This window comes from Ranitomeya variabilis, chromosome 1, assembly GCF_051348905.1.
Source record: "Ranitomeya variabilis isolate aRanVar5 chromosome 1, aRanVar5.hap1, whole genome shotgun sequence".
Lineage (NCBI taxonomy): Eukaryota > Metazoa > Chordata > Amphibia > Anura > Dendrobatidae > Ranitomeya > Ranitomeya variabilis.
The window spans coordinates 977876716-977891163 of NC_135232.1; the positions used below are offsets into that span (position 1 = coordinate 977876716).

General features: G+C 43.8%; 1 protein-coding gene across 1 annotated transcript in view; it reads right to left on the reverse strand.

Moving 5' to 3' along the window:
• ASIC5 (acid sensing ion channel subunit family member 5) overlaps positions 1–12677 on the reverse strand; it is a 72341-nt gene extending 59664 nt beyond the window's left edge. The window contains exons 1-2 of the mRNA XM_077282188.1: positions 12668–12677; positions 8614–8932 (exon numbers count right to left, since the gene is read on the reverse strand). Of these exons, the coding sequence (XP_077138303.1) occupies positions 8614–8932; positions 12668–12677 (329 nt within the window). The remainder of the gene's footprint in view (positions 1–8613; positions 8933–12667) is intronic.
• Positions 12678–14448: the final 1771 nt, after the last annotated feature.

A 14448-nucleotide genomic window follows, 5' to 3' on the forward strand; every position in this document is an offset into this window, starting at 1 on the left:
GCTCATGTTTTGGTCACTTTTGAATGTTGGTTGTGCTTTCACACTCGTAGTAGCATGAGATGGACTCTACAACCCACACAAGTGGCTCAGGTAGTGCAGCTCATCCAGGATGGCACATCAATGCGAGCTGTGGCAAGAAGGCTTGCTGTGTCTGTCAGCGTAGTTTCCAGAAGTTGGAGTCGCTACCAGGAGACAGACAAGTACACCAGGAGACGTGGATGGGGCTGTAGGAGGGCAACAACCCAGCAGCAGGACTGCTACCTCAGCCTTTCTGCAAGGAGGAACAGGAGGAGCACTGCCAGAGCCCTGCAAAATTACCTCCAGCAGGCCACAAATGGCATGTATCTGCACAAATGGTTAGAAACTGACTCTATGAGGAAGGTCTGAGTGCCCAACATCCACAGATGGGGGTTATGCTCACAGCGTAACACTGTGCAGGATGCTTGGCATTTGCCACAGAACACCAGGATTGGCAAATTCGCCACTGGCACCCTGTGCTCTTCACAGATGAAAGTAGGTTCACACTGAGCACATGTGACAGACGTGACAGAGTCTGGAGACACCATGGAGAGCAATCTGCTGCCTGCAACATCCTTCAGCATGACTAGCTTGGCAGTGGGTCAGTAATGGTGTGGGGTGGCATTTCTTTGGAGGGCCGCACAGCCCTCCATGTGCTCGCCAGAGGTAGCTTGACTGCCATTAGGTACCGAGATAAGATCCTCAGACCCCTTGTGAGACCATATGCTGGTGCGATTGGCCCTGGGTTCCTCCTAATGCAGGACAATGCCAGACCTCATGTGTTGTGAATTTGCTTTTTGCTCCCTCTAGTGGTTACTAGTTTTTTGACTCTGGTTTTTCTGTCATTCCTTTTATCCGCACCTGGGTCGTTAGTTAGGGGTGTTGCTATATAAGCTCCCTGGACCTTCAGTTCAATGCCTGGCAACGTAGTTATCAGAGCTAGTCTGCTGTGCTCTTGTCTACTGATCCTGGTTCCAGTTATATCAGCTAAGTCTGCCTTTTGCTTTTTGCTATTTGTTTTGGTTTTGTATTTTTGTCCAGCTTGTTCCAAATCTATATCCTGACCTTTGCTGGAAGCTCTAGGGGGCTGGTGTTCTCCCCCCGGACCGTTAGACGGTTCGGGGGTTCTTGAATTTCCAGTGTGGATTTTGATAGGGTTTTTGTTGACCATATAAGTTACCTTTCTTTATTCTGCTATCAGTAAGCGGGCCTCTCTGTGCTAAACCTGGTTCATTTCTGTGTTTGTCATTTCCTCTTACCTCACCGTTATTATTTGTGGGGGGCTTCTATCCAGCTTTGGGGTCCCCTTCTCTGGAGGCAAGAAAGGTCTTTTGTTTTCCTCTACTAGGGGTAGCTAGATTCTCCGGCTGGAGCGTGTCATCTAGAATCAACGTAGGAATGATCCCCGGCTACTTCTAGTGTTGGCGTTAGGAGTAGATATATGGTCAACCCAGTTACCACTGCCCTATGAGCTGGATTTTTGTATTCTGCAGACTTCCACGTACCTCTGAGACCCTCGCCATTGGGGTCATAACAGTTTGCCAGGCCAGTATTAAATGTTTAATGCGTTGCAGAAGAGGGATTATAAGAAAGAAGATTCTGAGTTTTTTTTTTTTTTTCTTTCTTCTTCCCCTTTACCTCAGAGTGGCTATGCTTGCTGCAGACATGAATGTCCAGACCTTGATTACAAGTGTGGACCAGCTGGCTACTCGTGTGCAGGGCATACAAGACTATGTTATCAGAAATCCTAGGTCAGAACCTAAAATACCGATTCCTGAACTGTTTTCCGGAGACAGGTTTAAGTTTAGGAATTTTGTGAATAATTGTAAATTGTTTTTGTCCCTGAGACCCTGTTCATCTGGAGACTCTGCTCATCAAGTAAAAATAGTTATTTCGTTCTTACGGGGCGACCCTCAGGATTGGGCTTTTTCGCTGGCGCCAGGAGATCCGGCATTGGCTGATATTGATGCGTTTTTTCTGGCGCTCGGTTTACTTTATGAGGAACCCAATCTTGAGATTCAGGCAGAAAAGGCCTTGCTGGCTATGTCTCAGGGGCAGGACGAGGCTGAAGTGTATTGCCAAAAATTTCGGAAATGGTCCGTGCTGACACATTGGAACGAGTGTGCACTGGCCGCTAATTTTAGAAATGGCCTATCTGAAGCCATTAAGAATGTTATGGTGGGTTTTCCCATTCCCACAGGTCTCAATGATACTATGGCACTGGCTATTCAAATTGACCGGCGGTTGCGGGAGCGCAAAACCGCAAATTCCCTCATGGTGTTGTCTGAACAGACACCTAATTCGGTGCAATGTGATAGAAAAACCGCAAATTCCCTCATGGTGTTGTCTGAACAGACACCTGATTTAATGCAATGTGATAGAATCCTGACTAGAAATGAGCGGAAAATTCATAGACGCCGGAATGGCTTGTGCTACTACTGTGGTGATTCTACACATGTTATCTCAGCATGCTCTAAACGTATAGCTAAGGTTGTTAGTCCTGTCACCGTTGGTAATTTGCAACCTAAATTTATTCTGTCTGTAACTTTGATTTGCTCACTGTCGTCTTATCCTGTCATGGCGTTTGTAGATTCAGGTGCTGCCCTGAGTCTTATGGATCTGTCATTTGCTAAGCACTGTGGTTTTACTCTTGAACCATTAGAAAATCCTATTCCTCTTAGGGGTATTGATGCTACGCCATTGGCAGCAAATAAACCGCAGTATTGGACACAGGTTATCATGTGCATGACTCCTGAACACCGCGAGGTGATACGTTTCCTGGTTTTACATAAAATGCATGATTTGGTTGTTTTAGGGCTGCCATGGTTACAGACCCATAATCCAGTCCTGGACTGGAAGGCTATGTCAGTCTCAAGTTGGGGCTGTCGTGGTATTCATGGGGATTCCCTGCCTGTGTCTATTGCTTCTTCTACGCCTTCGGAAGTTCCGGAGTATTTGTCTGATTATCAGGATGTCTTCAGTGAGTCTGAGTCCAGTGCACTGCCTCCTCATAGGGACTGTGACTGTGCTATAGATTTGATCCCAGGCAGTAAGTTTCCTAAGGGAAGACTGTTTAATCTGTCGGTACCTGAACATACCGCTATGCGTTCATATATCAGGGAGTCTCTGGAGAAAGGACATATTCGTCCGTCTTCTTCCCCCCTTGGTGCGGGATTCTTTTTTGTGGCAAAAAAGGACGGATCTTTGAGACCTTGTATTGATTATCGGCTTTTAAATAAGATCACTGTCAAATTTCAGTATCCTTTACCGCTGTTGTCTGACTTGTTTGCCCGGATTAAAGGTGCCAAGTGGTTCACCAAGATAGACCTTCGTGGTGCGTACAACCTTGTGCGCATTAAGCAAGGTGATGAATGGAAAACCGCATTCAATACGCCCGAAGGTCATTTTGAGTACTTGGTGATGCCTTTTGGGCTCTCCAATGCGCCTTCAGTTTTTCAGTCCTTTATGCATGACATTTTCCGGAAGTATCTGGATAAATTTTTGATTGTTTATCTGGATGATATTTTGGTTTTTTCTGATGATTGGGATTCGCATGTGGAGCAGGTCAGGTTGGTCTTTAAAATTTTGCGTGAAAATTCTTTGTTTGTCAAGGGCTCAAAGTGTCTCTTTGGTGTACAGAAGGTTCCCTTTTTGGGGTTCATTTTTTCCCCTTCTGCTGTGGAGATGGACCCAGTCAAGGTCCGAGCTATTCTTGATTGGACTCAGCCCTCGTCGGTTAAGAGTCTTCAGAAGTTCTTGGGTTTCGCTAACTTCTACCGTCGTTTTATCGCTAATTTTTCTAGCATTGTGAAACCGTTGACGGATATGACCAAGAAGGGCTCCGATGTAGCTAACTGGGCTCCTGCTGCCGTGGAGGCTTTCCAGGAGTTGAAGCGCCGGTTTACTTCGGCGCCTGTTTTGTGCCAGCCCGATGTCTCACTTCCCTTTCAGGTTGAGGTGGATGCTTCAGAGATTGGAGCAGGGGCCGTTTTGTCGCAGAGAGGCCCTGGTTGCTCTGTTATGAAACCTTGTGCCTTTTTCTCCAGGAAGTTTTCACCTGCCGAGCGAAATTATGATGTGGGCAATCGGGAGTTGTTGGCCATGAAATGGGCATTTGAGGAGTGGCGTCATTGGCTCGAGGGTGCTAAGCATCGTGTGGTGGTCTTGACTGATCACAAAAATCTGATGTATCTCGAGTCTGCTAAACGCCTTAATCCGAGACAGGCCCGCTGGTCATTGTTTTTCTCCCGCTTTGATTTTGTTGTCTCGTATTTACCAGGTTCAAAGAATGTGAAGGCCGATGCTCTTTCTAGGAGCTTTGTGCCTGATGCTCCTGGAGTCGCTGATCCTGTTGGTATTCTTAAAGATGGAGTTATCTTGTCAGCTATTTCTCCGGATCTGCGACGTGTGTTGCAGAGATTTCAGGCTGATAGGCCTGAGTCTTGTCCACCTGACAGACTGTTTGTCCCGGATAAATGGACCAGCAGAGTCATTTCCGAGGTTCATTCCTCGGTGTTGGCAGGTCACCCGGGAATTTTTGGCACCAGAGATCTGGTGGCCAGGTCCTTTTGGTGGCCTTCCTTGTCAAGGGATGTGCGGTCATTTGTGCAGTCCTGTGGGACTTGTGCTCGAGCTAAGCCTTGCTGTTCTCGTGCCAGCGGTTTGCTCTTGCCCTTGCCTGTCCCGAAGAGACCTTGGACACATATCTCCATGGATTTCATTTCTGATCTTCCGCTATCTCAGGGCATGTCCGTTATCTGGGTGATATGTGATCGCTTCTCCAAGATGGTCCATTTGGTTCCTTTGCCTAAGCTGCCTTCCTCTTCCGATCTGGTTCCTGTGTTTTTCCAGAACGTGGTTCGTTTGCACGGCATCCCTGAGAATATTGTGTCAGACAGAGGATCCCAGTTCATTTCTAGGTTCTGGCGATCCTTTTGTAGTAGGATGGGCATTGATTTGTCGTTTTCGTCTGCTTTCCATCCTCAGACTAATGGACAGACGGAGCGAACCAATCAGACTTTGGAGGCTTATTTGAGGTGTTTTGTCTCTGCTGATCAGGACGATTGGGTGACATTCTTGCTGTTGGCTGAGTTTGCCCTTAATAATCGGGCTAGTTCCGCCACCTTGGTTTCGCCTTTTTTCTGCAACTCTGGTTTCCATCCTCGCTTTTCTTCGGGTCATGTGGAGCCTTCTGACTGTCCTGGGGTGGATTCTGTGGTAGATAGGTTGCAGCGGATCTGGAATCATGTGGTGGACAACTTGAAGTTGTCACAGGAGAGGGCTCAGCGCTTTGCCAACCGCCGCCGCGGTGTGGGTCCCCGACTACGCGTTGGGGATTTGGTATGGCTTTCTTCCCGCTTTGTTCCTATGAAGGTCTCCTCTCCCAAATTTAAACCTCGTTTTATTGGGCCTTACAAGATATTGGAAATCCTTAATCCTGTATCTTTTCGTCTGGATCTTCCTGTGTCGTTTGCTATTCACAATGTATTTCATAGGTCCTTGTTGCGGCGGTACATTGTGCCTGTAGTTCCTTCTGCTGAGCCTCCTGCTCCGGTGTTGGTTGAGGGCGAGTTGGAGTACGTGGTGGAGAAGATCTTGGATTCTCGCCTCTCCAGGTGGAGGCTTCAGTACCTGGTCAAGTGGAAGGGCTATGGTCAGGAGGATAATTCCTGGGTGGTCGCCTCTGATGTTCATGCGGCCGATTTAGTTCGTGCCTTTCATGCCGCTCATCCTGATCGCCCTGGTGGTCGTGGTGAGGGTTCGGTGACCCCTCACTAAGGGGGGGGTACTGTTGTGAATTTGCTTTTTGCTCCCTCTAGTGGTTACTAGTTTTTTGACTCTGGTTTTTCTGTCATTCCTTTTATCCGCACCTGGGTCGTTAGTTAGGGGTGTTGCTATATAAGCTCCCTAGACCTTCAGTTCAATGCCTGGCAACGTAGTTATCAGAGCTAGTCTGCTGTGCTCTTGTCTACTGATCCTGGTTCCAGTTATATCAGCTAAGTCTGCCTTTTGCTTTTTGCTATTTGTTTTGGTTTTGTATTTTTGTCCAGCTTGTTCCAAATCTATATCCTGACCTTTGCTGGAAGCTCTAGGGGGCTGGTGTTCTCCCCCCGGACCGTTAGACGGTTCGGGGGTTCTTGAATTTCCAGTGTGGATTTTGATAGGGTTTTTGTTGACCATATAAGTTACCTTTCTTTATTCTGCTATCAGTAAGCGGGCCTCTCTGTGCTAAACCTGGTTCATTTCTGTGTTTGTCATTTCCTCTTACCTCACCGTTATTATTTGTGGGGGGCTTCTATCCAGCTTTGGGGTCCCCTTCTCTGGAGGCAAGAAAGGTCTTTTGTTTTCCTCTACTAGGGGTAGCTAGATTCTCCGGCTGGAGCGTGTCATCTAGAATCAACGTAGGAATGATCCCCGGCTACTTCTAGTGTTGGCATTAGGAGTAGATATATGGTCAACCCAGTTACCACTGCCCTATGAGCTGGATTTTTGTATTCTGCAGACTTCCACGTACCTCTGAGACCCTCGCCATTGGGGTCATAACACTCATGTGGCTGGAGTGTGTTAGCAGATCCTGCAAGATGAAGGCATTGAAGCTATGGACTGGCCCGCCCATTCCCTAGACCTGAATCCGATTGAACACATCTGGGACATCATGTCTTGCACCATCCACCAACGTCAAGTTGCATCACTGTCCAGGAGTTGGCGGATGCTTTAGTCCAGGTCTGGGAGGAGATCCCTCAGGATACCATCATCCACCTCATCAGGAGCATGCCCAGGCATTGTAGGGAGGTCATACAGGAAAGTGGAGGCCACACACTACTGAGCATCATTTCCTCGTCTTCAGGCATTTCCACTGAAGTTGGATCAGCCTGTAACTTCATTTTCCACTTTGATTTTGAGCATCATTCCAACTCCAGATCTTCGTGGGATATTAGTCGTGATTTATGTTGATAATTTTTAGGCTTTATTTTTCTCAACACATTCCACTATGTAGTGAATAAAGATTTACAACTGTAATGTTTCATTCAGTGATATTTAGGATGTGGGATTTTAGTGTTCCCTTTATTTTTTTTGAGCAGTGTATATGTATATATATATATATATATATATATATATATATATATATACATACATATACATATATATTTATATATATATATATATATGTATATATATATACTTGTGCATATATATATATACTAGATTGTGGCCCGATTCTAATGCATCGGGTATTCTAGAATATGCATGTCCAGAATATGCATGATTCCAGAATTCGCGGCAGACTGTGCCCGTCGCTGATTGGTCGAGGCAACCTTTATGACATCATCGTCGCCATGGCAACCATTATGACATCTACGTCGACACTGTGCCCATCGCTGATTGGTCGAGGCCTGGCGGCCTCGACCAATCAGAGACGCGGGATTTCCAGGACAGACAGACAGACAGACAGACAGAAAGACAGACAGACGGAAAAACCCTTAGACAATTATATATATAGATATATATATCTATATATATACAGTACTGCTCAAAAAGTTTACATACCCTAGCAGAATTTTGCTTTCTCGGCCTTTTTCAGAGAATATGAATGATAACACCAAAACAGGTTGCAACCAGGCCCGTGTGGGAATGGGGTCCGTTGACGCTAGCACAAACCTTTACCTGGGTGTGCGTCCTCTGACACACATTCAGCTGAAGTGCATTGCGCTGCAATACATGCTGCCGGACAATCAGAAGCCAGCAGCTGACGTCATCATGCATGTGACTGGGGGTCGCATGGCAGTGATGTTATGCGCTCCTGTCGCTTGCACGCTGAGTCACCTGCCGGCTTCTGAAAAAGATGCCACGTGGCAGAGAAATGGAGGAAAGGGGAGTATAATCTTTTTTTAGTGCATTAAAGGACAGCAGCAAAATGGCGGACATATACCAAGCTGAGCCCAGGATGGGGAACATATATACTCAGGATGGGTGATATATATACACCGGGATGATGCCCAGGAGAAGGGACAAATATACATAATAACATACATACCAGGATGTGCCCAGAATGGGGGACATGTATATTAGGATGGGGAACATATACTGTATTCTAAGATGGGGGATATATATACCAGGATGGAGGTCATCTATACCAGGGTGAGGCACATATATAACAGAATGGAGGACATAGCTATATACCAGGATGGGATCAGGATGAGGGACGTGTTTACCAGGAAGGAGCCCAAAATGGGAGACATTACTACATAATAGGGGAGAGTGGCTACTTGTATGTCCTTATAGGATTTAGAATGCTACAAGGGCTCCTACATCTGATCACCATGCAGGGGCAGGGAGGCAGTAGTTGCAGAGCACAGGTCCAAATTTTGCATTGGGGCCCATCGGAGTCTAGTTACACCACTGAATAGCAGACAGTGCTTCTTTTTAGATGGAAATGATTCTCATAATTATCGGGCTCTGATTGCTCCACATCCATGCATAACATTAATCACTTATGTGATTTAATATGATAAGCTAATAAAATGCATGGTAAGTGTCTTAGAAATCATCAACAGCAATTGTTACATTGATAAGATTAGAAGAGTGTACAGTTACCTGTTTAAATTACAAAATGTCACAGAAGGGAATTCAATCTTGTCCATATATTGAACAGTCACTGAAGTGGTTGTCGGCCAGCTAAAATAATTGATAACTCGAATATAGACTTGCGTTAAGGCTGCAATGACAAAAATCATGACCACAACAATCCAGAGCACTCTACGGATTTGCCCACTTGTTCCAGAATTACTTTTTACGAGGTTATGCAATCCATGGAAGGAGGTGGAAACAGCAAAATCATGGTTAAACTTCCGACGATCTTCTACACATGGAGCTGTATGCTTTCTAAAATAGGAATGTATCTTATTCCAGAAGGCTAAAAGAAAAATGATAATGACCATTATTTTATAGAGTCACAGTTAGAAAATGATAACCACAACATATAACTGACATTATGAGTTAGATACTCGTATCATTAGGGACCATAGGGTCCATCAAAGAAAATAATTCTGAGCACCCACCCTTCATTATGCAGATTATGGTAATGTATGCTTGCAATCACATTGTAGTATTTGCTGTTGTCATTGCATATATTGATATTATTAATAAAATCCATAAAAAATTCAACCCTAGTAATTTGCCCCAAACTGAGCTCCAGGTCAGTCTTTAGAGCCCACTGTTGTATCAGAGTCCACCAAAGGAATTTCTGGTAAGTTAGCCTAATTCTGGTGCAAAATGAGTATGAACTGCACAGTTATAGTCAAGGGTGCCAGTGAAGAACTTGTCACCATCATAGTAATCCAACTGAAGACATATTGCCTTATCCATATTGTTAATAAAGTAGTTTTCCCACAATATCAAGTAATCTCCTATTCGCAGAATGTACGGTAGGATTACTTGCTGTTCGCTGTGGGTTTTAGTTTTAAGACCCCCAGTGATCCTGCAAACTGGGCTTGGCAGTGCCCTTTCTTGAATGGTGCAGAGGCACGCATGCCCAGTCTCCATTCCATTCACTTTCTACGGGACTGCTGGAAACATCTGGGACCATACTCAGCTTTGTCCAGCAGTTCTATAGAAAATAAATAAACTGGAAGTGGAGCAAAAAAACGTTCTTAGGGTTTTGGAGGCCACATTCTCAGGATCCTATCAATAGGAAATAACTTGAGTTTCGAGAAAACCCTTAAATCATTATCTTGGTCTCCAAGTTTAGACAGTCAGCAGCATGACGATAATACAACTATTTTATAAGCTCCAAGTGTTCAGTCCATTTGGATCTTTCTTAGAAGTAATTAAATAAAGCTAATGAAGCATTGTATGAGGAGCCCACTCTTCACATCTCTCTGACATGTTTAAGATATGTTCTCAAAAGATACAAAACCCATAACTAAAATACTATGCAAACAAGATATATAGCCAAACCCCATAGTTAGAATACTATGCAAACAAGATATATAGCCATAAATGAAGTACTATTTATTTATTAGCTTTGATCATCATTTCTACATACTGCAAACATCAAGTATAACAAATTTAACAGATCAGTATAATTTTTAGTACAGTGTCTTCTTGACCAAGATGAAATGCTACATTGGAAGACCTGCAGTATCATATCATTGTATATTCATAGAAATAAATAATACATGTTAGGCTGCTATAATCACTTCATAAATACAGGGTTATTTAAGTTTAAGGCTTACATACTACCTTTATGATGCACATTTGATTTATTTGGTTGATCCATTTTTGCAAAGAAGAAAATGATGAATTCATGTGATGTGTTAGTATAGATGTAGTTTTATAGGAAGCCCAGTGTGGGTGGAGAACTTATTACTTGTGCATAATCCAGTTGTTAAGCTGCCCGCGTTGCTACAGTGCACTTCCTATACTAATAGTACTGGCCTAATAACACTAATGGAAGGTCAATAAAATCTTCTGATCTGAATAGAATAAGTGTGATCAACAAAGTACAGCAGCGATGTCTACACTATTGTATGTTACAGAAACAAGTCTTGACGCCATACACAAAACGTGCGTCAGGGGTGTTCTTCTCTGGTATGACTCTCACTTTGGCATGCCTTTTTTCTAGTATGGCTACTGCTTAATTATTCAGTTGTGTTTATATAGGACATCTTCCACGTTTTATTTTTGGATAGGATCTGCTCTTGTCGAGGGCCATGCCCCCTTATCTATAATGTGCTTTATAATCAATATGCTATACTAAGTGTGCTTTATACATAACACACTTGGAATCCTTTCAGTCATAGCCTTAAGTAACTTCCTATAGGAAAGATTCCTCAACACACTGGGCTGTTTTGCTTTATTTCCCTCAATATTAAAAAAGATTTATTCTCATGGATATGTGTATCCCTGGGTTTAATGGTGACAATACTATGTACAACCCATGCATATATAATATATAAATATTATATCTGTGGATGTCTGTGGATGGATACCATGTTTTGGCATAGGTGGTTTTCCTTTATTGGATGCTGCCCTTCCCGTGGTTGTTCCTTCCCGGTGAAAGACTTGGCTATTCATTGCTTGCGTTGAGAAACACGTGATGGTGTCTCCGCAGCTTTTCTACATGGCTTAGAAAAAAGACGTTTCAGGGAAGATCTCATTTATAAGTATAAGCCCGACAAATTCATCTCTCTCCTCTCTACCCTCTGCTTCCCCCCTCTGCAAATCTCTTCACAGACTCCCATTCCCTCAGCGTATCCAGTTCAAATTACTAATACTGACCTACAAAGCCATCCATAACCTGTTTCCTCCATATATCTCTGAACTAATCTCCCGATATCTTCCCTCACGTAATCTCCGGTCCTCCCAAGACCTCCTTCTCTCCACCACACTTATTCTTCGCTCCTCACCCAACCGCCTCCAAGACTTCTCCCGAATATCCCCCATCCTCTGGAATTCTTTGCCCCAACACGTCCGACTATCAACTACATTTGGATCCTTCAGACAGAACCTGAAAACCCACCTCTTCAGGAAAGCCTACAGCCTGCACTGACCCCGCTGCCTCCTCATCACTATCGGTGCTACTGCCTCACCAAAACCGGAGCTCCTGCAACCCTCAACCTATTGTCTCCTTCCCCACCATCCTGTAAAATGTAAGCCCGCAAGGGCAGGGTCCTTGCCCCTCTGTATCAGTCTGTCATTGTTAGTTTGCTTACTGTAAGTGATATCTGTAATTTGTATGTAACCCCTTTCTCATGTACAGCACCATGGAATCAATGGTGCTATATAAATAATAATAATAATAATAACAATAATAATAATAATGAAAAGTACATGTGTGGCCAATACAAAGGACTGGCAAATGACTTATTCCTTCCAAGGACCTGGGGATATTTATTGCGTGTGGAGGAAAGGCGATGGAGAATTTATTGTAAATTAAGACGGTTGAACTTGAGGGAACTAAGTATTTTTTCAACCTATGGTAAGTATGCTATTGTAAAGTAGGCATTGACGACAATAGTGGAACTGAACGCAAGAAGACAAAACATAAAATTTCCTTAGTCTTTAAATGGTAATAAGCTAAAATAATATGCACATGGCATCCTGAAAAATATTGTACACATTAGGCTACAATTACACATGATAAAAACCGCATTAAAAACTTTAAAAAAAAAATTGAAAGCCTACTTATGCTAAATATTTGTTAAAACTTTTTTTTAAGGAGAAAAAAAAACAGGAAAAATCTCACCAAAATTACCAGTGCACTTATTTTATTTTAAACACTTTTAGATTAAACAAATTTTATTTGGACTGAGACATAGCTATAGTGGTTTAAGAGCATTTTTACCTGGTTACTAGTACTTAAAGGGGTTCCTCAGGTTACTCTCTCACATAAAGAGATACTGCTATTATAAATGGCAAATGGTGGTATAGGAGGGGAGCCCTGATCTAGTGTTGGCACTGAGGCACAGAAACTACTTAGATGGTTGAATTTTTAGCAATTGATAGTGTATGTGATGCTTGACAGAAGCACAAGAGGGAGCATCACTCCAATTTCTAGCCCTGCAATTAAAATTACACACAATTATTTTCTGAGCTTAAAAAGAACCTGAATACTGAAGAAAAAAAACAACAACAAAATGCTATTTACCTGCAGCCATAGTGGTTATATGCAGGTAAATAGTGTTTAAACACATGCTCAACCATTTAACTGAGAAAGCATGGCAGGTCCAATTTAACAGCCACATATCTTTAAAATGCTATTTACCTGCAAATTACCACTATGGCTGCTGGAATTGCATGTTTTAGATAGCATAAATTAATTCTCTAGTGCAAAGTACAGCCAGCGGACCACATCCAGCCCTTTTGCTGTTCCAATGTGGCTCTAGGACAGAGGCAGCCAAAGGGCTGAAATAGTGACCCACAGGATGCACCCTGCCTGCCGTCCATCTGCCGCCGCCCAATGTCACCACTATTCGCTTCATCGGGATGTAGACAGCGGTTAATACATTGGTGGAAGAGGGGTCGCCGGCCCTTTTAAAATCAATAAGGCCGGTTTCACACGTCAGTGGCTCCGTTACGTGTGGTGACACTGACACACATAGTCCCATGTGTCCGTGTGAAAAATATGTGGACATGTCAGCTTTTACCCGGACATACGGGCCACTAAAAGTCCCACACAGGTGCACACGGAGAACAGTGTACATTGTCCTCCGTGTGCACAGACGGCCGTGGGGGAAACAGCGCTACTGAAAGCACTGTTCCCCTGCGTGTGGTGCTGAACGCGGCTTTCATCCATTGTCCCCTGCTCTGCCGGCAGCAGCAAGAGCAGAGGACAATAAATGAATGAAAAAAATGATGTAGGGTCCCCCCTAGTTTATTAGCCAACCAGACAAAACTCACATGTACAGGCTGCTATTCTCAGGTAAGGTAAGGGGCCATGGATATGAGCCCCCCCAGCCTAAAAATAGCAGCCCACAGCTGCCCAGAAAAAGCGCATCTATTAGATGCTCCAATTCTGGAGCTTTGCCTTGTTCTTTCCACTTGCCGTATAGCGGTAGCAAGTGGGGTAATGAGGGGTTAATGTCACCTTCCTATTGTAAGGTGACATTAAGCTGGCTTAGTAATGGAGAGCTGTCAATAAGACACCTCTCCATTACTAATCCTATAGTTGCTAAAGGGTTAATAAACCACACAGTAAAAAAAAGTCTTTTAAATAGTTTTTCCATCTTTATTAGTCTGCCATTCCAAGCGAATCCCTCGATCTGCTGTAAAAAATATCAAAATAATAAACCAACACTATACCCATACCTGTCCGGTGTACAGTCAGTCCCACGCAGTAATCCATATCTAGGGGAATGTACAGTTTACAACCGGGAATGCTGCTAATGCGACCGCTCCCAGCTGTAAACTACTGGGGAATGAATGAGAAGCAGCGAGCACAGACTCAGTGATGTCGCTGCTAGTTACTGACCCTCTCATGTGGCCACTTGGGAAAATTAATTGGCCACCCTTGCTCTAATGCATACTACAAGATGCAGTCTCCCTTGCCTAAGGGCTCATTCACATGTCAGTTTTTCACGTACAAGTGCTATCCATGCTTTTTCTTTTATGTAAAAATACATGACGTCTCAATGAGGCCTTATTTTAGTAAGAGATGCCTGACAGACAGACTGCAGGTATTCAAAACCTCAAACAAGTTGCAATCTGAGTACCTTCCTATCCAATGAACCATGAAATAGCACACAGGACAATGGATGATAGATCACAGCTTTTGTTAGAGGAAAATTATCAGCTGATTAATGCTGCCCAAACCACAGACAGCATGAATCAGAGAATGGCTGCACGATTGCAGCCAGATAAATTTTTATCTGCAATGCTTTGGCTTTTCAGAGAAAATATAGAGGATCTGGCAGGGAACCACAACCGGAG